The sequence below is a fragment of the Nyctereutes procyonoides genome, unplaced genomic scaffold (assembly GCF_905146905.1).
Source record: "Nyctereutes procyonoides isolate TBG_1078 unplaced genomic scaffold, NYPRO_anot_genome, whole genome shotgun sequence".
NCBI classification, from domain to species: domain Eukaryota; kingdom Metazoa; phylum Chordata; class Mammalia; order Carnivora; family Canidae; genus Nyctereutes; species Nyctereutes procyonoides.
Window position 1 is genome coordinate 2137246 of NW_026575146.1, and position 26608 is coordinate 2163853.

The 26608-nt window shown below is 36.5% G+C and overlaps 1 protein-coding gene across 6 annotated transcripts in view; it reads left to right on the plus strand.

The window, feature by feature from the left end:
• UTRN (utrophin) overlaps nt 1–26608 on the plus strand; it is a 497690-nt gene that overhangs the window by 231869 nt on the left and 239213 nt on the right. For all 6 annotated transcript variants that reach the window (XM_055311522.1, XM_055311520.1, XM_055311521.1 and 3 more), the window contains 7 exons: nt 1459–1594; nt 3563–3712; nt 6849–6924; nt 14518–14732; nt 17265–17382; nt 20493–20698; nt 22307–22461. In XM_055311522.1, coding sequence (XP_055167497.1) covers nt 1459–1594; nt 3563–3712; nt 6849–6924; nt 14518–14732; nt 17265–17382; nt 20493–20698; nt 22307–22461 — 1056 coding nt within the window. The remainder of the gene's footprint in view (nt 1–1458; nt 1595–3562; nt 3713–6848; nt 6925–14517; nt 14733–17264; nt 17383–20492; nt 20699–22306; nt 22462–26608) is intronic.

Genomic DNA, 26608 nt, shown 5'->3' on the forward strand with positions numbered 1-26608 from the left:
TTACAAAGTTGTTACATTAACTAGTCTTCGATATAGAGGGTAAATTACCTGTTTTGGTATTGTCAGTGTATCACAATTAGTACCATTGCTTTCTTGCTTGATTGATTTTAATCTTGAAGTAATGTTCCCTCTTGAAGGATACTCAAAAATGTAAACTTATAATTTTTTAGTGATTTTCTTTAGTTTTTAACATTAAAATACTCTTCTTCAAGTATTACTCTCTGTTAAATATACAAATATTTCTTTAGCATTCGATTATATTTATATATTGCATCATGTGTTAGGTATTTTGTGATTAAAAAGTCATAGCCATAAAAATGTAAATTTTTATTCAGGATGACACAATGCAATTAATTAAAAAATTGCATTCAATTTTTAAACCAGCAGCTAATAGCCACAACTATAAAAATGATGATACCACCACCAAGCTGTAAATAGCTTGCAAACCCTCTCTGAAAAATATATAATCTTGTTCATCTTATGAGTTCTAGTCATATTCTCATCTTCTGACAGATGGTTTATATACTTATAAATGTTATTCTTATAACATTTAAAAGATCTAATTAAGGCAGTTCCTTTTTTATATTCATATGACTATTTGTTTCCTTATATCCTTTAAAACTTTTGCTTTGTTTCTTCTAGATCTTTTTTTATAACTTGGTGCTATATTCAAATATAATACTTATTTTAACGAGCTAACAAAATTTCCATTTTTTCTTAGACTTTCCTAATACTTGTAAAAATTTTCCATTCTCAGTATCTTGCCTTGTTCTTATTCTTTTCTTCCTATGAATAAAGTAGAGTAATGGTTGCCACCTAATGTGAATAATATGTCATATAATGATGACTTTTTATCTTCATGCACTACTCAAAGAAAATTAGGTTTTTCCTTTTTTTTTTTTGAAGATAAAGACATTTTCTTTCTTCTTCTTCTTTTTTTTTAACCATCCATTATGTTGTACAATGGTCTGTAGCTTAAAATCTTTGGTATTGGGACTCCTGGGTGGCTCAGCGGTTGAGCATCTGCCTTGGGCTCAGGGCGTGATCCAGGAGTCCGGAAACGAGTCCCACATTGGGCTCCCTGCAGGGAGCCTACTTCTCCCTCTGCCTGTGTCTCCGCCTCTCTTTTTTTGTGTCTCTCATGAATAAATAAATAAAATCTTTAAAAAAAATCTTTGGTGTTAAATTTCTGCAGAATTTTTCATGATGGGAGAAGATAATGCATAGTTTCAGTGTTTTTGAATTTAATGAAGGTAGAATTTTTATTCTCATATTACCAAATAATCTTTAGTATTGCAGCAAGTATACATTACTATTAACACTCACTTAAAATATATATTAAATATAATTATTGAGAATTTTTATGTGTGGTGTATTTAGGATATCCAAAGCAAATATATAATGTTCTTCCTAGTTGGATAATTTTTGTCAATATTTTTCGATAATATATTCTTTTAGGCTAAAAGGAGAAAATAAGCAGGTGATGGAATATAGAAGAAGACTAGGTGAGATTATGTGTTGGTTAACAGAGGCCGAGAATGCCATGCAAAAGAGATCAGCCGCTGAGCTGGAAGAAAACTTGCAAGAACTGACAGTAAGTGGTTTATTTGTTTCCGTTTGCCAGTGCTTTTTGGTGCATGAACACTTACACCAAAAATAAGATATTGCATGACTGAAGAAGAAAATGGGAAGAAGCTTTGCACTATGTGGTAAATGTGGTGAACTTTCATGAGGAATTTTTTTTTATGAGCCGATATAATTTTGTTCTTGCAGAGGCAAGGTTTCACACACAGAAAAGTGGTAAATCATGTGGCCTCAGTATTAGATCAAATATTTTTAGGATATTTTAAAGAGGGTTTGTTTTAGAATATAATAGTATTGTGAAGTATAGTTCTTTCCTTTTAGATTGAGAAAATAATTACTGATTACTCACTATAAAATTGAGTTTTACAAGAAAACTCAAAGTGACTTGAGAACAACTCATCTCAGCGTACTTCAGGCTTACCATGATGGTTTTATGAATCAAATATCCTTTGTTGATCCACAACCAACAGGAATTGATTATAGTTGTATATGTATACAATATATAAAAATACATAATTATGGATATATGTAAATACATTAAAATACATTTTTATATCTATAAATTTCATAATTTTTGTGTTAAGAATTAAAACTTATTGCAGAACAATAAGGCTTATGTGCTCATATTTTTAGTAAAAAAAACTAAAAATGATGCACACATGTGCATGCATTAAAGTATGCCTGAAAGGATACTCACTAATTTGATTAAAGATTTTAAGGAAGATGATTGAGGCATTTTGGGAAAGAAACTTTGCATAAGGATGAAAAATACATGGCAAACGATGACTAAGTTTTCTTTTCAAAATGTGACAAATATCTAACAAACTTGTTCCTTTTTTTTCTTTTTTTCAAAGACTCTATCTATTTATTCATGAGAGACACAGAGAGAGAGGCAGAGACACAGGCAGAGGAAGAAGCAGGCTCCATGCAGGGAGCCTGACATGGGACTTGATCCTGGGACTCCAGGATCATGCCCTGGGCCAAAGGCAGGCGCTAAACTGCTGAGCCATGCAGGGATCCCACTTGTTCCTATTTTATCTAAAAATTTCAATAGTTTTCTTGGAACATTCCATTTTGTAAACAATTTGGGGACAGTCACAAAGAGTGGGGCAGTATATTAGGGTAGGTAAAGAGAAGGTAAAGATGGATGCATAAAATGTTCCTGGTGCTTCTCTTTTTGCCTTTGATTAGAATACGCATTATTTTCATTATCTAAGGACAGTATGTTAAAGTATCAAAGAAAGTATGATATGATATGACCCTGTTTAAGAGATGGGGGTCGAGGAGGGACCAGAACACAACTTCATACAAATGCATCCTGAAAGTGTGTGTTCATTCCCGGATCAGTGACAGTTTGTTAACATAAGTTTAGGCTTCTTACAAATTTATTTTCCAAGAGAAGTTAAAGACAATAGAAGACATTCATAAAAATATTTTAAAGAGATTTTTTTAATATTTTATTTATTTAAGAGATAACAAGCAGGGGGAGCAGCAGAGGGAGATGGAGAAGCAGACTCCCCTTGGAGCAGGGAGCCCCAGATGTGGGGAGCCCAAATGTGGGGAGTCCCAGATGCAGGGAGCCCTAGATACGGGGCTCCATACCAGGATCCCAGGATCATGACCTGAGCTGAAGGCAGATGCTTAACTGACTGTGCTACCCAGGCAGTTCTTCCCAAAGAGATTTTTTTTAAAAATTTTTATTTATTTATGATAGTCACACACACACACACACACACACACACAGAGAGAGAGAGAGAGAGAGAGAGAGAGAGAGAGAGAGAGAGGCAGAGACATAGGCGGAGGGAGAAGCAGTCTCCATGCACTGGGAGCCCGACGTGGGATTCGATCCCGGGTCTCCAGGATCGCGCCCTGGGTCAAAGGCAGGCACTAAACCGCTGCGCCACCCAGGGATCCCCCCAAAGAGATTTCTGATATAGTTCTTGACCTTATAACCACAACTCTATTCTGATTCTTTTAGGACTTAACCCAGGAGATGGATGTACAAGCTGAAAAACTCAAATGGCTGAATAGAACTGAATTGGAAATGCTTTCAGATAAAAGTCTGAGTTTACATGAAAGAGAAAAAATTTCAGAAAGCTTAAGAACTGTAAATTCAACATGGAATAAGGTGTGCATTAAGGATTACTGTGATGACTTTCTCATCGTTATTGATTTTGTTGTCATAGGAGTGAGATCATGTAATTTTTGCTTTTAAGTGTATCCAAATTTGGGCATGTTTACTAATGCTTTTTAATGTTTGTGATTATTATTTTTTTCATCTGTCATAGAAACTTATATTCTCAGAGAATACTTTTTATTTTAAGTGGGATATTTTGGTCTGGGATTTTTATATTATATACTATATTAAATAAAGAATATATTTTAGAATGAGGCAATAAAATGCCATATAAAATTATAAAGTTATAAATTAAGAGCATTAAAATAATTCTCTGATGTTGCACATGACTTCTTACCTATGTAGGTTTATTTTTATTGATTTTATTCATTTAATTATTTTTATTTTTAATGATTTATTCATTTATTCATTGATTTACTAGGTTCCAGGTAGAATGTAATAGCATGTGCTAAAAATATGACTAATACAAGATCCTTTTCCTCATGTCATTATTATTATTATTATTATTTGCAGTTAAGACAATTACAAGCAGATAAAGTAATAGATTTCTATTTCTTTTGCGCTGGTACATACCATCTCAGAGTGTGAGGTCTGTCTGAAGTACTGAATGGATATGTCTCTGTCCCTGGTTTGGTAGATGCTTTAATAGTCATTTTTCCCCTTCTTGATCCTCTTGAAATGATAGCCATCATCCTGTATCTAATGATGCAGATGCTTTAGTGATCTAGACTCTCTAATTGAGAATTACTGCCTTGATGATTCACTATTACTGATGACTCATATGTGTATATCTCTGGCCTTGACCTGTCTCCAAACTCTAGATTTGCATGTACAGTGGCCTGTTCAGCATGCCCGCTTGGATGTGTAATAGGCATCTCAAACATACAAAATTGAGTTCCTGTTCTCCACCTCTTCCCTGTGCTTTACTGTACTTCTTCCACCTCAGTTGTTGGTAATTACTCATTATTGTTTGGCCAGAACCTTTGGAGTCAATCTAATGTGAGTTATATCTCAATTTTAAAAAACTCCAAAGCTTGGAGTCACCATTGTCAGCTTCTTCTTCAAAATACATATCTACTTTAATGGATGATTTGATGAATGGCTATATGGCTAGATACATGATAAAACAAATATAGTGAATTTCTAACAACTGTCAATGTTGGGTGGCACAACTGGTATTCTCTGTATATTTTTTTCTTTCTTTTTTTTTTTTTTAGGTTTGTGGAATTTCAGAAGTTTGACTGCTTTTCACTAACATCATTGCCACTAACTTGTTTTTAAGCTGCCATCATCTCTTGTCTTGATTACTGCCATGGCTTTCTCACTGGTCCCTGCTTCCTCCTTGGCTCTTTGTCGAAGTAGCCAAAATATTTGTTAAAACTTAATTCAAATCAAGTAACTCCTCTGAGCAAAACCCACTAAGTGTTTTCCATCTCACTCAGAATAAAGGCCAAAGTCCTTAATGTGACTTATTAGGCCCCTGATGTTCTGGCTTCCTGTTTTCTCCCTAACTTCGTATTTCTTCTCTCTGCCTTACACTCCTGTCCAGACATGTTGGCTCTCTGTCAAACATGCCAGACTCAGCTTGTGCGTATTCAATCAGAGCACACATCTATTTTTAACATAAAAAATGACAGTGAACATTGTGTAGAATAGGGCACCCTGGTTAATTTGGGGGCACTGTGTTAGACAAAGCCAGAACTACCTTTATCATAGGATTCCATGTAGAATTTACTCTACTTAGGTAAATTATGACTGTTCAAGGTCAGACAATGCTTATTGTGCAGAAAATTTTGATACATGCCTGTTGGAAAAGACTAACCTAAGGTATTTCATTCATGCATGCATTTATTCATTCAGTAGTTTTTGACGGGACTCTTGCTTTATGCCAGGCACCATTTTTAAGAATTAAGAATACAGCAAAGAGTATGACACTGCTTCTAACCCAAAGAGTTTATTGTGGGTGAGACAAGTAGGCAAGCAGTTATAACATAGAGATATCCATAGGGACATAAAGATAGAGCACTTACCTGGCTTTGGATGGTAATCATGGAAGATTTTCTGAAGGAGATCATATCCATGTTAGTTTATAAAGAATGAATGAGTATGGGTCAGATGAATAATGGGGGAAGGGGCATGGCAGGGAGGAGAAGCAGCAAGTGAAAGGGTCTAGAGGAGACAGAGAATGAGCATGGTGCATTTGGGTCTTGGAAGTAGCTTAGTGTGAAGTGGATGGACAAGAGATGCTTGTAGAGACCAGATCCTAATGGCCTCAACATGCATCACAAGGAAATTGAGCTCCACCTTGAGAACAGTTTACCACCTGGAGAGCAGTGGGCAGCTACTGATGGGTTTCAATCAGAAGAAGGTTACATTTTGAAAGATCACTATAGCTGTACAGTAGAGTGGATGGAGCGATCCTAAGATAGATAGCCTTAGGACATCAGGATATGAGGTAACTCCTCTGAGCAAAGGCCACTATCCAGATCAGGAAAACTGATCTGAAATGGTCAATTAGAGTCATTAGACAGCCTTGTGAAGGGGGTTATCAGGAAAATGGATGATGAATTCAGTATTGGACATGTCTGAATATCCAGTTGACAAATGAGCTGGACTAAAAGATGTATTTTTTGGAGTCTTCAGCCTCTTAAGACTCCATATGATAAATGAAACCATTAGAAACCAGGACACAGAGAAAGCCAGGGTCAAGGGTAAGAAGACCAAAAATCCTACCCTGTAGAATGTCAGTATTTAATGGATGGGCAGAGGAGAATGAGCTGGTGAAGGATGCTTAGAAGATCCATCAGAGAGGTAAGCATAAAGACAGGATTGCAGAATATTAACAGTATCCCAGGGAGGGGGAGGGATAGCATTAAATATTCAAAAGGGCTCGGCCAACTAAGGACTGGATGGCACTCTTCACAGTAAAGTCAGTGGCGGCGGGTGGCAGGGGAGAAGAGGGTACTCTGGGAAGACTGCAGTGAATATGAAGGTGGAGACAGAAGCTCAGGCGTTGAGGGGGAAGAAAAGCAGCAGAACTATCACTTAGAATAACACTTCCTCTTTCAAAAATATAATCATCTTTATTTATATAGTATTCTTCTTTTTGTTTGGCCTGATGCTGTAGATATGCAGAGAAGTGCCTAGCACATTGAAGGAACACATCCAGGAACCCTGTTCTGTGTCTCAGACAAGAATTGCTGGTAAGATACAGTTTATTTCTTAACCAAAAAGTTTTTTTATAAGCATAACAAAATTTTATGATTATAAGTATCATATGTGAGTTAGAAAAACTTATTTAAAAACACAATGCCATTGTGATTTATTATTCTACTTTTCAGTTATTTGAAAATAATTTTTTTTTTTTAACACAAGACATATGTCACTGCCCAGTGTGTGCAAGGCATTCCTTCCATGGCACCTAAGACTTCTCACCCTTCCTGGGTCTCCTTTGCAGAGGCCGCTGAAGGCAATGGGAAAGTCAGATGGGGGATTGAGGAAGATCTTCTGGGGACCTGCAGTTTTTCAGGACATTGACTATAATCTGTTATGTTAACATGTTCTGGTGTTGTGTTAATTAGACACTGATCATGACTGAAAACAAAAAGTTTAGATGGATATCCTTGGAACCAGATGGGAGGTGGGGATTTAGAAGAGTTCTCCATCCCAGGGAAGGTATTTACTGACAAGTGATGATGACTAAAATTGGGAGAAAGAAGAGTTTTCTCAGTTTTTCATTTCCATATCTCTTTGTCTGGAATAGAGGGCAGGCTACTGAGCCAGTAGCCACTGTGGTCACTGCTTATCACTGCCTTGTGGGCTCTCGAGACCTCCTTGCCCTGCTCTCCTTCTGTTGAGTTACCAGGCAAACCCCCAAGTGTGATGAACCCTAATTTTCCACTTTCTCTGTGCCAGCTGATTCTCTCCCTCCTCCTCTTCCTCTCCTTCCCCTCCCCTCCTTTTCCTCTTTCTTCCCTTCTTCTCATTCCTCTGCTCTGCCTCACTCTTCCCTGTCCTCTACCCACCATCCTTTCCCTCCTTTTCCCTCTTCCTTCCCCTTTCCCTTTTCCCTCCCCTTCCTCCTTCTGTTTCTCATTAGGATTCTGAAAAAGTGGTGACAAGATTTTTAAAAAAAACTTTTTTGAGGGCAGCCCTGGTGGCGCAGCAGTTTAGCGCCGCCTGCAGCCCAGGGCATGATCCTGCAGACCTGGCATCGAGACCCACGTCGGGCTCCCTGCATGGAGCCTGCTTCTCCCTCTGCCTGTGTCTCTGCCTCTCTCTCTCTCTGTGTGTCGCTCATGAATAAATAAATAAAATCTAAAAAAAAAACTTTTTCGTGGTTGCAGGCTTGGTAAGGGCCAAGTTAGTGTTCTGTTTTACTTATATTTCTTAGTACCTTGCACAAAAAAAAAAATACCTGGGGCCTGATTGGTTGGTTGATTATATTAAAACTATTTGAATTAACATTTGGGCACTGTTGCCTTGCAAACACAGCTCCATTCTATACCTACAGGGAACAGACTTGATGCATTTTATGAAAGAGCAATAGGTTATCGTACCTTTTTAAACATCATTATGATAAAGTAACAGAATATTTTAATACACATTTAGAAGTATAGAAAAGCTAATATCAGAACTATGCCTTCCAGTAGGTTAAATTGTAATGAATAAGATATTCATCCCTGGGACAGGTAAGAGACCTGAAACTTATTTCAGTATGTCCTTCTCCTCCTACACAGTGTTCTAATTCAATTTATTCTTCTTTTTATTGTGTTAGAAAAATAAAATTAACCATTTTTAAAAGTTTATTCATTCATTCATTCATTCATTCATTCATTCATGAGAGTCACAGAGATAAAGAGAAGCAGAGACACAGGCAGAGGGAGAAGCAGGCTCCATGTAGAGAGCCCGACATGGGACTCGATCCCGGGTTTCCAGGATCACACCCTAGGCTGAAGGCGGCGCTAAACTGCCAAGCCACCAGCGCTGCCCTAAAATTAACCATTTTTTAAGTGAACAATCCAGTGGCACTTAGTACATTCGCAGTATTGTGCACTTCAAACCTCTGTCTAGTTCCAAAATATTTCCATTATTCCAAAGTAAGACCTCTTACTCATTTAGCACTTTCTTCCCATTCCACTCTACCCCCATTTTGTGGTGACCACCAGCCTGTGTTCTGTCTCCATGGACCACCTAGTCTGGGTATTTCTCATACAGTGTTTCTTTCACTTGACATACTGTTTTTGAGGTTGATCCAGACCAACTTCTTGCTGACCATCCTCAAATGGATGTTCAGCACTGGTAGACAACCCTACTGCACTTTTTTTCCGAGTGCTCCTTGCTACCCATCTCTCAACTAATGACCTCTTCATTTTTATTTTTTTTCTCTTTTCATTTTTAAAAGATAAAATACTTTTTGTCCAACAAGATCTTATTTTTCCCATCAGAGAATCCCTATAAGTAGGTTTACCTACATCTGTTCTCACAAACTATGCGTACTTCCTTCCTATGCCATGGAAGAATGATCTCCCTTTCTTTCTAAGATCATCTCCTCCACTTGTGCTTTGGATTATATCTTTCCTTGATTTTTTACTTACCCTCCTTCTCTCCTCTCTACTGGATCATTCTCACTGGCATATATTTGATGCATGCAGCTCTCGTCTGTGCATTTTAACTGATGTATAATGTTCCACCGCACAGATCCACAGCGGTCCTCAGAACTCTCTCTTCTAGTATGCTTACCAGTCCCATGGCATTAGCCATGTTTTAACGTTAGAGGGTTCAGCCAGTTCTTAGGCCAATACATTTGAAGTCACCCTCGACACTTCTCTGTGTTTAACATCTAATCCATCAGCAAATTGTTAGTCCCTTGTCTCATCCCAGCCACTTCTATGGTCTTGAACACCATCTGTTTCATCTGTGTTTCTGGAATAGTCTCTCACTGTCCTGATTCTACTCTTGCCTTACCAGTCTTCCATAGTCTATTCTGATAGCAGCTAAGTCACGCTTTATAAACATACATTTTATTGTGTCACTCTTGGCTCACCACAATCTTGCTGTCTCTTTCGTCATCCATAATGAGTGCTAAAGTCTTACTGTGGGCCAGAAGACTATGATTTGCCTGCTGTCCCATCGCTCTAATTTCATTTCTTATCACTTTTCCCTTTGTTTATTCTACTTCAAATGCACTGGTCTACTTGCTATTTCTAACATGCTGAGAATGTTTCCATTTATGGCTTCTGTGCTTGCTGTTTATTCTTTCTTCTTCAGATGTCCTTTCAGATCTCTACATGTTCTACACACTCCCCTTCATTCAGTTCTCTCCTCAAATGTCACCTTATATAGGCCTTTCCTGACCTTGCCCACCATATCTCAAATATATCCTGTCTCTCTCCATCTTGGATTGCTTTTACTACATATCCTCTGTCCATTTACCCCACCAGGATGCAGGCTCCATGAGGGTGGGCTCTTTGTCTTGCATACTCCCATACCTGCTGCATCTAGAAGAGTGCCTTGTACACAGTAGGCCCCCTACTAGATTTTTGAAGACTTGAAACAATGAATGTTTAGGTTGTTTTGAGTTTTTTAAACTATAAAGAAAGTTACAGTGAAGATTGGACAGACTGTTATGTGAGGTATTCTTTAGGGTATATAGTAGTAGAATTGCTGGGTCATAGAATATGGATAACTTCTACTTGACTAGATACTGTCTAGACCCCTTGTTCCAGTTCACACTTCCACCAGCTGTGGGAGGGCTCTCATTGCTCTACATGTTATCAGAACTTAAACATTGTGTTCTCAGGACCCCTTTACACTTTTAAACATTATTGAGGACCCTCAAAGAGCTTTCCTTGTGTGAGTTATGTTTATAAAGATTTACCTAATTAAAAAACAAATTTGAAGAATTATGTATTAATTTGTTTAAAACAGCAATATCCATTTATTGTTAGTAAAAATAATATTTTTTATAAATATGTTAGAAATGAGTTTTTTCAAGACAAAAACAAATTTAATTAGAAAAGTGGCATTGCTTTATATATTTGAAAATCTTTTAGTGTCTGGGAAATTAGAGGACACCTGGATTCTCATTTCCACTTCTGCACTTAGTCTGTTACGATATCACATGTCATGTAGCCTTGAGTAAAAAAATACTCAAAACCACAATGAAATACCACCTCATGCTGGTCAGAATGGCTAAAATTAACAACACAAGAAACAACAGATGTTGGCGAGGATGTGAAGAAAGGGGAACTCTCTTGCATTGTTGGTGGGAATGTAAGCTGGTGCAGCTACTCTGGAAAACAGTATGTGGGTTCCTCAAAGAGTTGAAAATAGAGCTACCCTGCAACCCAGCAATTGCACTACTAGGTATTTACACCAAAGATACAAATGGAGTGATCCGAAGGGGCACCTGCACCTCAATGTTTATAGCAGCAATGTCCACAATAACCAAACTACACACAAAGGCCAGATATCTATCGACAGAGAAATGGATAAAGAAGATATATAATATAACTCAGACATCAAAAAAAAAAAAGAAATATTGCCCATTTGGAACAACATGGATGGAAAAAAGAGGGTACTATGCTAAGTGAAATAATCGGTAAAAGACAATTATATGATCTCATTCATATGTGGAATTTAAGAAACAAACAAGATCATAGGGGAAGGAAGGGAAGAATAAAACAAGACAAAATCAGAGGGAAACAAACCATAAAAGACTCCTAGGCATAGGAAACAAACTGAGGGTTGCTACAGGGGAGGGGGTAAGAGGGTGGGATAACTGGGTGATGGACATTAAGGAGGGCACATAATGTAATGAGCCCTGGGTATTATAAGACTGATGAATCACTGAACTCTACCTCTGAAACTAGTAATACACTCTATGTTAATTGAATTTATATTAAGAGAATGATTAAAAAAAAGAATGAGCATGAAAATGTAAATCACTTATTATGATAATCATAATTTGGGCATCCACAGCCCTTGGAAGAATTTCTGGGTACTTAGAGCTTCCTAGATCCTACTTTGAGAGCCTGTGACCTATAGAGATAGGGCATCATTTCATTTCAATTAGCATTTTCTCAGATACTTGTGTGATTGAGCCTTTTTCTCATGTTTATTTCTTTCTTGTTTCCTCTTTCATGGATTGCCCATTGGTATTTTTGGAGTTTAAAAAATTATTTTGATTTCAAATTCTTTGTTTAGAGTGTACATTGCAAATACCTTCTTCCTTAGTCTATGGCTTCTAACATTTTTGTTAATGTTGCCATTTTCAGAATTCTTTAACATTAATGGTCTATTAATAGCTTTCCCTTTATGAGTGTTTTTAGAGCATTTTTAATACTTTCAACTCATATTCTTTTTAAAATTAATTAATTTATTTTTATTTTTTTAAAGATTTTATTTATTTATTCATGAGACACACACACACAGAGAGAGAGAGAGAGAGAGAGAGACACAGGCAGAGGGAGAAGCAGGCTTCACGCAGGGAGCCTGATATGGGACTTGATCTCAGGTCCCCGGGATCACACTCTGGACCGAAGGCGGCACTAAACCGCTGAGCCCCCAGGGCTGCCCAAGATTCTTTTTTTAATATTCTCAACTAACAGTTGTACAGTTTTAATTTTCATATTCAGGTCCTTAATCCATCAAGAATTAATTCTCTCAGGGTATATGTGAGGTCAAATTCCATACCATCGTCTTCCTGCTCCAGCTATGGGTGTCCACGCTTGCCAGTATCATTTATTGACCAGTAAATTTCTCCTCATTGATCTTTAATGCAATCTGTGCCAAGGTCAGATTTCTCTGCCACCTATACACTGTGGCTCTTATCTTCCAGTAGTCTCTTTGAATGTCTGGGTCCATAAAACAATGAGTTAATCATTCATTGTTAGCTAAGTGATACAACTAAATATCAGATAGGGCATAACCCTCCAACTGTTTTGGCTGTTTGTGGTCCTTTTCTATATTGATTTGTTTTTTGTTTTTTGTTTTTTCTCTTTTTTTCTCTCTCTTTTTTTTTCTATATTGATTTGAAAATCAGATTTTGAATATATGATTTTGTCAAGTTACAAACTAGCTGGGATTTTTATTAGAATTGCACTTACTTTACAGATTGACTATATTTTTGGAAAATTATTTGTCTCACTTAATATATCATATGCTAAAGTGGATTCCAGATAGATCTAATTAATTTGATGCTCTCATTTCAAAGCTAAAGAAAAGCAATAACCAAACTTCCATTCTTAAAAACAAAACAAGACAAACCAGAGAAACAAACAAAAAGTAGAAAAAATATTTATCGCATCTTTCAAAAAGACGAGAGTCTAACTTAAAAAGTTCTAGGAAAACATTCCCTCAAGACAAATTTATGGGTTTGATCACTGCAAGTTTGTTACCATCTATATGTTAAAAAGAAAAAAAAATTTAAATCCTAAAGTAGAAATGTTATTTTCAGCAATGGCAAAGGCTCATCTTTCCTGTAAAAAGAATTCATCCCAACTGATAAGAACACAGTTATAAATTATACCATGTTTAGTTAATAAACATAAAAATATTAGTGTTCATTGACAATCAAAAAAAAACAATAAATGAAGACAATGGTGAAACAAGTGTTTATCCACGGAACTAGAATATTGTCCATGTGGATGTAGGAATTTCATCTGTTCCACACACTGCTGCTGGAAGTCTAAATGTTCGACTGTTAAGGAAAACAATTTGTCAATAAGTATTAGATACATTAAACTTTTTGCACATTCTTTTTGAAGTAGAATTTCAGAATCACTTAAGTAGCTGCAGTGCAGGATAGGGGTTAGCTAAAAGTTAGTATATATGTAGATTATAACAGAAGTATTCACAATGATTTTGGAGCTGGGGCCCAGAGGTGCAGGGGCACCTGGCTCGGGAGGCTCCCAAACAGATGAGTTCAGCCACTGGCCGCTGAAAAAATCCAAAGGCAGAGAATACCAGTGGTGGTAAAATAAGAAACGAACTTATTTCAGTGAGGCCAACATCAGGAAGACAGTGGACTAGTGTCTCAAAGACTGTCCCCAAGGTGCTGAAAATCTTTCCAGATTTATTTTAGGAAAATGTGGGACAAAGGTCGGTGGGTTACCTGCAGGTGGGTGGTGAAGGTCAAGTTAGTGAATGCCCTGTCATCAAGCGGGTGGGGTCTTGCTGGGTCAGGGCGGTTGTTATTGCTTGAGAGGTTTGTTTCAGGTGCTGTCAGGGGATGCTTTGCCCTCAGGGTCTTTTGCCTGAGTTTAGCGTACACTGGAAAGCAGAACTTAATTAGAAAATTTGAGGTTGAAATGGAGGTAGTTGAAGCCCCCTTTCAATTTTATTAAGAATGACCCATACTCATATTATAAAAGTTAATTAGAAAAGAATAGAAAATAAGAATAAATTGACATTATAATTAAGTCAAGCATCTTAATAAAGCGCGGTCCTCATTTTCCTATGATTGATTTATTTTTTATTTTATTTATTTTATTTTCTCATGGTGTCAGTGTTCGTTACATCTGAGTTTTGCTGCCCTGGAATATTGTGGGATGATTTAATTGGCTTTATGGCTACCATGGATATGTAGATACTACAGGAAATGCCATTGTCATTTTAGTATGAAGAAATAAAAACTTCCTACAATTTTTTTTTACTTAAACTGCATTTTATTTAAATACACACACACACACACACACACACACACACACACACACACACTACCCCTAGGCCACCACAATCAGAATAATATCCTGTTGATGTATTAATACTTTGCCATGTTTTCTAAATTTCAGCTCATCCTGGTGTCCAAAAGGTGGTGCTAGTATCATCTGCGTCAGATATTCCTGTTCAGTCTCCCCGTACTTCGGAAATTTCAATTCCTGCTGATCTGGATAAAACGATCACAGAGCTAGCTGACTGGCTGGTCCTGATCGATCAGATGTTGAAGTCCAACATTGTCACTGTCGGGGATATAGAAGAGATCAATAAGACAGTTTCCCGAATGAAAGTAAGTACATAGCATAGAGACTTGTCAGGGAAATACCACGACACAGAAACAGACAAGATCTGTTTGGATCTCCTTTGTCCTAAACTCTGGGACAATGAGCTTTAAAAAACTCTTTATCTGTCAAACAGCCATGCTATGTTTGGTTAGTTCTGAAGAATAAAGCTTTCTTGCCTTTCTAGTCTTTTTGTGAGATGAAGTTTACCCACTTGAAGTAGAGATTCAGTGTATTTTAAAATCTAAAACTGATAGACCATCAAGTGAGGCACATTAACACAAATGTAAATTCATGTGAGATTTAATGCCTACTGCGATGTAGGATATTTTCCTATAGCACCTTTTCAACTTATATTTCATAATGAGCTTATTTAATTGCTGACTTTAGAAATAAGCATCTCCTGATTAGAATTTTGTCACTATACATATGCCATCTAATAGAAATGTTTGATATTCACTGTGTGCTAGGTTCTAGGCTATGTGTCGTGTAGGGATTCTAAAAAGAACATACCAGATAGAAATTGGGAATGTGTCGTACAATAGTTACAGCGGCTGTTGCTTTTATTAGGTGTTGAATCTGTACTGGGTGGTTTTCTAAGTGTTTTACATATATCATCTCATTTATTTTTTTGACAGTCTTTTGAGGTGGGTGTTGATTTTATTCTCAGTTTACAAATATTCCTGAAGTGAGGCAGAGGCACCAAATGCACATAGGTAGACAAGTTGGCTGCAGCAAAGCAGAATCTAAGAGCAGCGGAGGATAGGTCTAAGCCACCTTTTAGGGGAGCCAGGGTGAGGAAGGAGGGTAGTTCACAGTGGTGGAAGGCAGACCGTGGAATGTTGACCCCTGGAGATGAATGCATGTTCTTCATGTAGGGAACAGAGTGAATGAAGTCATGAGGTAGGGGAGTGTAAAGGATGTTGGGTCAACATTTGTGCAATAAAGAAATGTAGTGGGAAGTCAGAGAGCAAAGACAGGTCCAAGTTCACTTTGGAAAGAAGCTTGTTGACTTGCTAGGCCTAGGCTTTTAGTCTGTAAGCGGTTGGCAAGCATCTTTTCGCTCTTTTCTTCTCCTTTTTTTAATGGTGGCTGCAGACTGATGATAAACAATGCTTTGCTTTGTTGAGAAGACTGGGATGCTTTTTGTGCTGAGGATAAATCAGAGGTGAGAGATGCTTAAAGCAAGCAAAAGAGCCCTTTTTGAGTGACTAAGATGATGCTGTTGCAATTAGCAGAAATCAGGAATAGAAGAAATGGGCTGTGGATGAGGTTTTGAGTGATTTAGTTTTGGGTATGTTGTGTTGAGAGGTTCTTGGGCCATTTAGAATGAAATAATCAGCCTTCATTGAAATGTCTCTCTGGGATTCAGGATTACAAGATGTGAGTAATCCATTTAGAAATAATATTTGACACTTCAGGGCTAATTGAAATCTGCAAAATTAGTGAATTTATGAAGAGGAAGAGCTGAGAGAGAATCTTTGCTACCCTGTTTGTACTTACGGGGAATTGCATTTTCTAATCTTTATGGCTATTTATTAGTTCTGTGCTTTTTTTTAAGAAAAAAAAGATTTATTTATTTATTCATGAGACACACACACACACACACACACACACAGAGAAAGAGAGAGAGGCAGACACAGACAGAGGGAGAAGCAGGCTCCACACTGGGAGCCCGATGTGGGACTCGATCCCAGGGCTCCAGGATCTCGCCCTGGGCCAAAAACAGGTGCTAAACTGCTTAGCCACCCAGGAATCCCCAGTTCTGTGCTTAAAACACACTATATTCTGATCTTTAAAAACTCTTTGCCGCTGTTAATTAGTACTGAGACAAACTCTCTAGCGCAGCGTTTTTCATGTCTGAGATTATTTAATTTGCAGTTATTCCAAAGCATTTTTTGAATGCCTCACTACCATTCCTGTAGGTGACTTTGTTTGTGTTTGTATCTCATGTAGGGCAGATACATGAGGTGTCATCAGAAATCACTGCCAAGGTTTTCAGACCATTTTTCCGAAGGGATTTTCTTTCCTTTTTTTTTTTTTTAAATATTTTATTTATTTATTCATTAGAGACACACAGAGAGAAAGAGAGAGAGGCAGAGACACAGGCAGAGGGAGAAGCAGGCTCCATTCAGGGAGCCTGACATGGGACTCGATCCCGGGTCCCCAGGATCACATTCCGGGCTGCAGGCAGTGCTAAACCACTGAGCCACTGGGGCTGCCCCTGTAGGGATTTTCTTCATCAAATCTTCTCCAACTTGATATGGCGGAGCTGTAAGTTTTCTGTTATTTCTTTTCGTGAAAACAAAAACAGTAAAGTGCCTTGCCAGGTGACCCAGATGATAAGTGGCAGAGCTGTATTTTAAACCCAGGACCTTTGACTTCAAACCTTGCTCTTTTCTGCTATCTTGCTGATGCCTCACTGTCTTGTATAAAAGGACAACAGCAATTTTGATGTCAGCACACCAGTTCTGTTTTGTTAGTAGTATCCTTAGGGTAAGGCTTATTAATCTATCTTAATTATCATTTTTTATTAACAGATCACAAAGTCTGACTTAGAACAACGCCATCCTCAGCTTGATTATGTTTTTACATTGGCACAGAATTTGAAAAATAAAGCTTCCAGTTCAGATGTGAGAACAGCAATCACAGAAAAGTGTAAGTTTAAAAAAATTTATAAATCTTCCTCTTCCTCTGAAGATAGTAACACACACACACACACACACACACACATTTTCACATATTATTCAACCAGAAATTAATATTATTTGATATTTAGTACCCTATTAATGACCACAGTTTTCCTTTGATTTTTATTTTTTGTGAACCTTGTTACTATTCCCTTATGAATTCCTTAAAGTGCTAGCATTATTACTCTTAAGTAATTACTGGTACATTGGATGTTTTTTCTTTTAAGTTAGGATTTCTTTTTATTTTTAATTTTTTAAAAAGATTGATTCATTCATTTTGGGGAGAGAGTGAGAGAGAGAGAGAGTGCACGTGTGCATGCAAATATGAGTTGGGAGAGGGGCAAAGGAAGACTAGGAGAGAGAATCCCAAGCAAGCTCTGAGTGCGGAGACCCAGGCAGGGCTCCTGTGACCCTGAGATCATGACCTACGCCAAAACCAAGAGTGGGATGCTTAACCTACTGAACCACCCAAGCACTCCAGGTTAGAATTTCTTTTAAAGGAATCAAAACACAAAGTTAGAGAAAACATTGGAATGCAAAATCATACTTCCATTGTAATTAATTAATAAAACCAGATCTTGCTGTGTCTTTTAACTCATCTTCTCCAAATTCATTCCAAAAAGAATTTATTGAGCAACACACTTGTACCATTGGGCCTGGTCCTAATTTAGGAACAATTTATTTAAGAGCAAAATAAATAAATGTACAAAACATCCATAGCAAAGATCCTTGTTTCATTTGCTTTCTGGCTTCAGAGCATCTGTTAAATCTGTATGACAATAAAACAAAGTCTCAATTCTCAAGAATGTCATGTAGCGATGATCACAGCCTGCTTTCATCATCCCCTCTCCCATACGGCCCTCTATCTGTCTGTAGCCATTCTATATTGTAGGTATTCTTTAAAATGTCCTGGAAGTTCCTAATTATTTGCAATAGTTTTTTTTTCCTCTTGGCCTTTCCTCTCCCTCCATAATGTCACTATAGATCTCACAATTATTTTAATTTTTTCTCCCATAGATGGTGAACATTCACCTTTCTGGCCCTTGGGCCTCCCAGTGTCCAATACAAATTAAGTACTTAGTAAATATTTTTGGCAGAATATAAACTGGAAGGTATTTTATTGCCTCGTCTAATATTTCTGAAAGGAAGAAAATCACCTCTTCCTCCTCTTAAAAGTGTGTTTCAATTTTAAAATAAATGTGGCAGCAGCAATGTTATTACAAGAGATGAGTTAGCAGAGAACTTTTAGTGTCTTACAATGTTGGTTTATTTTTACTACATAAGCGATCTTTCTTCTTTCTCCCTCTTTTTTTTTTAAGGATTTATTTATTTGAGAGGGAGAGAGCAGCGGGGGGAAGGGTAAGAGGAGAGGGGGAGAATCAGTAGATTCCCTGCTGAGTGCTGAGCATGGAGTATGATGTGGGACTAGATCCCATGACCCTGAGATCATGACCTGAGCCAAAACAAACCAGGAGTCAGATGTTCAACTGACTATGCCACCCAGACACCCCATCCCTGTTTTTTTAAATTGATGGATTGCTTGTGCCTGCTTTGGAACTCTGGAATGAGTTCCTTTCATCGTTTCTTTTAAGGTTTTTGATAAGACTTTTCTTTCTTCTTCTGAATATCTTCCCTTTCCAATTTAACTCCCTCTCTGTTTTCTCTCCTTTTTTTTTTATCTGCATAGAGGTTGCATAGTCTTTGTCATTATTCATTATATGAAAAAAATATTCTCAGCAGGAGTGTACTGCCTATAATAACCTGCTCTTAGCGCTTATTCACAAAGAATAGAACAATTTGCTTATTTTTAATGATAAACCCATGATAGGTGCTCTCACTTGATGTCTTTCATTTTATTTGTTCAGTATTAAAGGATTCTATTAGTAACAGAATTGGTCATAAGTACTTTATGTAACTTTTTAACTGACAAGTAGAACAGTATTATTAAAAACAGGCAATCTGTTTAAACTCCTAAGACAGCTTAAGACAGATAATCTCATTGAACAATTAAAAAAATATTATATGTAAGTATAATTTTCAATGTTCTGAACAATCTTAAATTGATCACTCTTATGGCTTGCTATAACCTTTTGTTATCCCAGGAATTTTACCAATAGGTCCCAATATGACTTAGCAGCAATGTTCTTTTATAGTTAACTTCTCATTGGCCTGGTATTTAACTATCACTCTCCAGTCTGTGTGACATCCAAAGCATCTTCTAGAAGTCTCATTTCCTAGCTACCTATCATCAGTGGATTGTTGAAGTCATTCAAAGCTATTGTTTATTAGTGCTTCAGTTCAAGATGTTGAACTGCCCGTGAATTAATCAAAAGCTTAAGTTTCTTTAGATCACTCTTTCTTTAGCCCCATGTTAAAAATGAGAAGAGGAGAGAAGGGAGAGGAAAAAAAGAGAGGAGACGGAAGAAAGAATGAGAAATAGAAACAATAAAAAAGAAAGAGGAAAAGAGCTAATATGGACTTTTTTATGATCAAGAGCTACTGGGTACATAGAACTTGAATCTGATTTGCTTTTAGTGTTTCTCTTAAACGTATAAAAATACTTTCTTTTAGAGAGGTTTCATTTTAGAGTAAAACAGACATGAAAAATATTCTTTTTTTTGAAAAATATTCTTATATAGATTATTTCCTTTTAAAATCTTGACAACCTTAGAGTATCTCCTTTGAGGATGACAAGTGATTACATCTGTGTCTTAAAGCTCTGTTATAAAGTATTGTTAAACTCTCATCAAACCAAGTGCTGTGAAAATACATTAGATAGGAATTTATTTTCTTTATAATTTTTGGTTTGTTCATTTAAAATAGTAGATATTTGTATTGTGAGATATTTCAGTGCATTTAAAATAGTATTTAATTCAGGATTCTTCTTAAAGAATAGTTTCAGAAATATATCAGTTGTATCGTGTGCCAATATGTATTAAATTCCCTTAAAAGGTACATGCCAACTTGCCTTTTTCTTTTCTGTTTATAACCTTACTTGTGATAAATTTGGTATCAGGTATTTTTTCCCTTTCCTAATCATTACTTTTACTGGGATTATTTTTATAATGCCTCCACTAGTGGAAAAGGTGAAGAATCAGTGGGACAGCACTCAGCATGGTGTCGAGTTAAGACAGCAGCAGCTGGAAGATATGATTATAGACAGTATTCAGTGGGATGACCACAAGGAGGAAACTGAGGAACTTATGAGAAAATACGAGGCTCGGCTCTATATTCTCCAACAAGCCCGAAGGGATCCTCTTATCAAGCAAATTTCTGATAATCAAGTAAGACTCATTTGATTTGTGGAGGGGTTCTTTGGGGCATTATCAGATTGTTGGATGTACTTTTTTGTTCTATTGTTAACTGTAATTTTTAGGACCCTTGTCATGATGTTGCCTCAAGTGCTGAGAATATACATTGAAATTTATGTAAAGAATTTGACCAGGAAGGTTTTTGAAAAATTTTAGGATGTGTAACAAATAGAAATGTATACCTGTATACCAGATGTATTGCTCACTGCTCACTGACTCTTGGCAAATGGAACATGACCATTAGCCAGCATCTAGAAAAAGAATATTTTCAGGATCCTTGAAACCCTCCTTTTTTTTGCTACCTTCCATGTCTACCCTGAAGGTTATTTTTATTTATGAAGTTTTCTGAGATTTTCATTTGAGGCTACTGTACTGAACGAATCAGGTAATCCGTTTAGTTTCTTTTAATAATTTTATAACCAATCTGTTTTATTTCTACTGTCAGAGTAGGTAACTTTTTTTGATAGGTTTAAATATAAAGATGATGTTGAATATTAATGGTATTTTTAAAGTGCTATTTTAAATTCTTGCTATAATTATAGAAAATGTTCTCAAATTGGAGGTTATAGTTTTTAGGTTATATTTTGGTGTAACATTTATTTACCCTTCAGAGGCCTAAGATGATCGTGTGCATTTGTAAAGAATATATGGGAAAAAATCTAAAACATGAGAACAGGCTTTTATAATTCACACATGTAGACTTTCCATGGTTACAATTTAAAAACCAAGTGTGGCCAGGTGTCCTGGTTTTGTGGATCATTTTCTGTGTTTATGATATCTGCTGATTGTTTTCACCAAATGACTCAAATATAATAATCAGCAAAGCCCCAGGATACTTAACCAGAAGAATATACTTAAAAGTGAGATCAACGCTTCAATCCTCAGATATTCAGAATATTCCTTTCTAAACAATAGTGTACCTCTTTTCTACTCAGACTTTAGGATGGATTTTTTTTGCCAGTTGCTATTAAAAGCATTATAGGAACATTTATTTGTTATTTAGATTTCATGGGGAGTATCTTGATCCAGAGGCTCTGAGAAGTAGAAAACCAGTGCCTGTAGGCACACTCAGCTTCAGTTTAGTTATTTACACAACTCTAAGAAAAAGCTTGTTTGGCTGCTTGATCCACCCAAGCAGTTAACTTTGTTAACAGACACAGTGATCCAGGGACACAGAAAACTGCCGTATTGCTGGCTCTTTTCATTTCTGGTAGCATGAAGAGAGGAATCCTATAGTAAGTTCATTCCTGTATGCTTGTTGCTTGATGCTTGTTGCTATAAGGATCAGATATATAATAGAACAAATGAAAAAGATAAATGGTTTGAGGAAGTAAAATACCTCCAAAAGGAAAAGATAGCCTTTTAATAGCATCTTCTGTATACCTGATCATTTCTTAGACATTTGCCTTTTTACTTCCAGAATTATTTTTATTTGAGCTCATGTTCAAGAGTTTGTCCCATAATTAGCTTTTTTTCTTTTGATACTTATGTCTAAAACATGTAAAATGGGGAGACCCAATATTTAGGTAAGTAGTTACTGAGCGACCCAATATAACAATTATACCTGCAATTACACCTTAGATATTGCTGCAAGAACTGGGTCCTGGCGATGGAATCATAATGGCGTTTGATAACGTCCTGCAGAAGCTATTGGAGGAATATGGTAGTGATGACACCAGGAACGTGAAGGAAACCACAGAGTACTTAAAAACATCATGGATCAACCTCAAACAAAGGTAACATGAAGGGCCTGGTAGGTGAGTGCATGTAAAGGCAAGAATTTGATTGCTTTGGCTTTCTCATGGAAACTGGCCAAATATGGGACTACAAAAAGTACATCTTATTATATTGGTTTTTAAAAAATTTTTGTACTGTGCTAGGTTAGTATTATCACACTTAGTACATAAGGTGTATTTATACATTATCTACTTGAATTTCTACAATGGAGTTTTTCCTTGAATGAGTCTAAATCTTGACAAAGATAATTTTATGTGTTCTGGTTTTTCTCTACCTCCCAGCATTACCTAGAAGGCATCCTGTAGTAATCTGAGGGTAAGGACTGGTTAGGTATTTACAGATAATATTAGGGTAATATTATCCCTAAGTATAACTAAAATAGTGTGCTGTTTGGCCAGGTCATCCTTAGTTGAAGCTGAGAACACATGGATCCAACATCAGACTTCTGAAATATACTGCATATATTTAGGGCTTCAACTAATTTGTCTTCTTTCGATTACCCTGTCTAGTCAGTATATTTGGAACAGTCTAAAATAGAATATGTGTTTATAAGAGAGATTTTTCTGTCACTTGAACACCTAGGGTCTAAGGAACTATCAGCAGTGGTTAGCATCTCTTTAAGATAGAATATTTATATTCATCATCAGGAAACAGTGTTTACTTCCTGCATAGTATGGGGAATGCGTGTGTCTAATGAAATTATGGTTTCACATGCCCCATTATATATTCAGATGTAACTACCTGAAAGCTAATTTGTATCAAAACACATTTATTTTGCAGTGAATAAAATGGATAATACTAGAATACTTTATGATACATGTTACTGGAATTAATGTATGGCCAAGCATTTAATCACAGTTTGACTTGGAGGTCTTTTATACGTTTTTAGGATGTCATTTTTAGCTAGAGTCTATAAAGTAGATGTTTGGGAAAATCAAAGACGAATTACGAGGCAGCATATGAATGTGAATATATATAAATATGTATATATACATGCTGTTACATATACCTAGGATTCTGGAGGAAATAAGACTAGGGTAGCAAATTCAAAACTTCAAAGTAGTTGAAACAGAAAGTAGCTATAATACTGCTCTTTCTAGCATGTTAGTATTATGGTTTTCCTTTGTGGTAACAGGTTACTTGGATATAGTAAGGATCCCAAAACTAAGGCAGGTAAAAAGGTGAATTAAAAATAGCTTTAAAGTATAAACTTCCTGTTACAGGATAAATAAGTCCTAGGGTTGTAACATACAGCATGGTGACCATAGTTAACAAGACTGTATTGGATATTTGAATGTTACCTAGTAGATCTTAAAGAAAGAAGACCTCACAAGAAAAAAAGTGTAACCATTGTGGTTGATAGATAATAACTAAACTTATTTTCTTAATCATTTTGCAATATATATACATACTTAAATCATTCTGTTCTGCACCTAAAACTAATACAATGTTATATGTCAGTTATATATCAATTAAGAAATACAGATTTCATACTAAGATAGTCCTTAAGCATACTTTAACTGTGTATTTCCAAAAATCTGTATGTAAGAATTATGGCTTTGTTTTTGTTGTAAATGATACCAGAAAAACTGATCACTTAGGAATGTGAAGCTGCTTTATTTTAGCACCTCCAATTCTTTTTTTGCTTTTACTTTGTAAATATTTTAAGACAGCCTACAGCAGTAGTTAGATTAGATGGAAGAGGCAATTAAAAATGAATTATATTCCAAGGTGATCTTTCATTTATCAGAGCTAAGACAAGCACAGTGTTCCAATTTTATGGTAGTTACAAGTTGTTGTGCTTATTCTGTTTTCTTACTGCATTTTTTGGGGAAATACATCAACATTAATATTTAGACATGATTTAGGTATATTACTATCTATAAAGCAAGGAAAATAAAGCAAAACTGTGGCTCACTTTTCATGAGTGACAGTTGGGGTTTCTATGTATTGTGAGGATTTTGTCTTTTTAACAGTGATGTTTACAATTTTTAACTCTTTAAATTGGAGACCTTTCTAGAATATACAAATCTTTCCTTGCCTTAAACAAAATATATGAACCTATGAGTAACATTTAAAAAAAACTCTTGGCTTTATTGTTGTGAGGATAGAATTAAGGAACTCTAAGAGCTTTACATAGTCTTACAGTGCATTTAAGGCAGTGTTTCTCAACATTTTTACATTATCAATCCCCAAAGAGCCTTGTTAGATCCCCACTCCCATGAAATTTTTATACCATGGATATACTGTGTATCTGTTTCTGTACTTTATAGTTGTGCTTTATACATAGAAAGAGTAGATTTTTCCACACCTCTCCCCAACTTGCTCCACCAAAGAACCACTTCTCACCTCCATTGAGAATGCGTGGTCTAAATGTAATTAATGCTCTTGGGCTCAGAGAAGGTGAATGACATGTTCAAAGTCACGTAGCATAACCAAGATGATTTTTTTCTATACTAAGTTATGATAATGCTCTTACTGCTCTGAGTTTTGAAGAATTGGTAGTAAATTTATTCAGGCTGTTATGCTTTGGAGATTTTCTGCTTTATTTTTAGGGTATGAATTTTATTGGGTGTCTTCCCATTGTCAGACTCTGTGCTAATCTCTTCACATGCATTATTTTATTTAATCCTCAAACCATAAGAGACAGGCAGCATTTTCATCAGCACCGTGTCAGTGAATAAACTGAAGCAGAGGAAAATTAAGGAGTACCCAGGATCACACAGCTCATAAGAGCAAAGCTGAGACTGATATCCAAACCTTTTTGACTGTGCAGTCAGGCTCTTACATTCTTTAAAAATAATTTTGTTTTCTTCCTTTGTTATCAGAATGTCAGCTATTGCTGGTGACTGTTCTGTGTACCCGCCTCTCAGATCTGTCTGTCATTCTACTTACTGTTTCTTATCTATGTTGAGTTTAGAAACCAGATCTGATTAAAGTTATGGGGGCCTCTACTATGAATAATGTAACATTCTCCAATATGTGACCACTGTGCCCTCTGCAGTGGTCTCTGAGAGGACTTATTTGAGGGCTGTCTTATCTTCTAGCTGTGTTCTGTATATGCGTCATTGTCAGCCAAATTCGGGGTGGTGGGGGCGAAGGGTTATTATACTTGCTCATGGAAAACTGTCATTGAGGCATAATGTGTGAAGTTTAATATCAGCTTTCAAAGGAAATGTTTTGTATGAATTGCAATTGGCCTAAGTAATTTGGCTATTCACAGTTACAGGGCCTCATTCCCTTATCTCTGATGCCAAAAACCAATATGCTCTGATAACAGAAAGCTTTGAATTGACATGAGGACGTTTATCATAGTCTTTATTTATCCTGCTTAGTATAAATAGCCTTGTTCCTAGCTGTAGAAATATTAATGTTTTTGCTGCCTCAGATCCTGCTTGGGTGTAATATGTCATACCAATACATTTATAATAATAGTTCTTTATTATACAGAAAATTCTTAATTCTGTAAAACAACTAGTTCCCACTATGTCAGATTCTGCCAACAAAAGTTCCATCTCTAACATTTGTAACTAATTAACCACTCCTGTTTCTCATCTGTGAAATGTTTCCCCCCTTGTATCTCTTAATGATAATTAACAAAATTTTTAGTGTAAATTGAGGTGTAGTGAAAGTTGAAAAGTGCTCAAAGTAACTTTTCACGTGTGGATGCCTGATTTGGATCTGAAATGTTTAGCGCAGAGTGCCTGTGTATATATACCCATATACTCACATACATGCATACACATATACACACTTAGTTAATATGTTGAAATAGTGTAGAGGAAATGAGACAATATAATTTTGTGCTATAAGGAATGTCTTATACATCATTAATCACTATGTGGTAGGAAGATGGAAGATTCTCTGCAGTGAGTCTGCTCTCTTTAGGCTCCATGAATATGGGATCAGTGAGACTGGAGGTGGGGCCGGCCTAGAGAAATTTGAGTAGGATCACAGATAACATCAGAATCCCGGTGGGCAGGGCAGAGAGCTTCCTGGGGGATCCTTAGTTTTGCTAGGCAGTGATGACTTCCAAATTGTGATTTATAATAATAAATGTAAAGAGAAGATAGCCCTGTGACAGTGTTCTTTAGCAATGCTCGTCTACTCAGAGGCACGTACAAAGATTGCAGATGGAAGATTGGG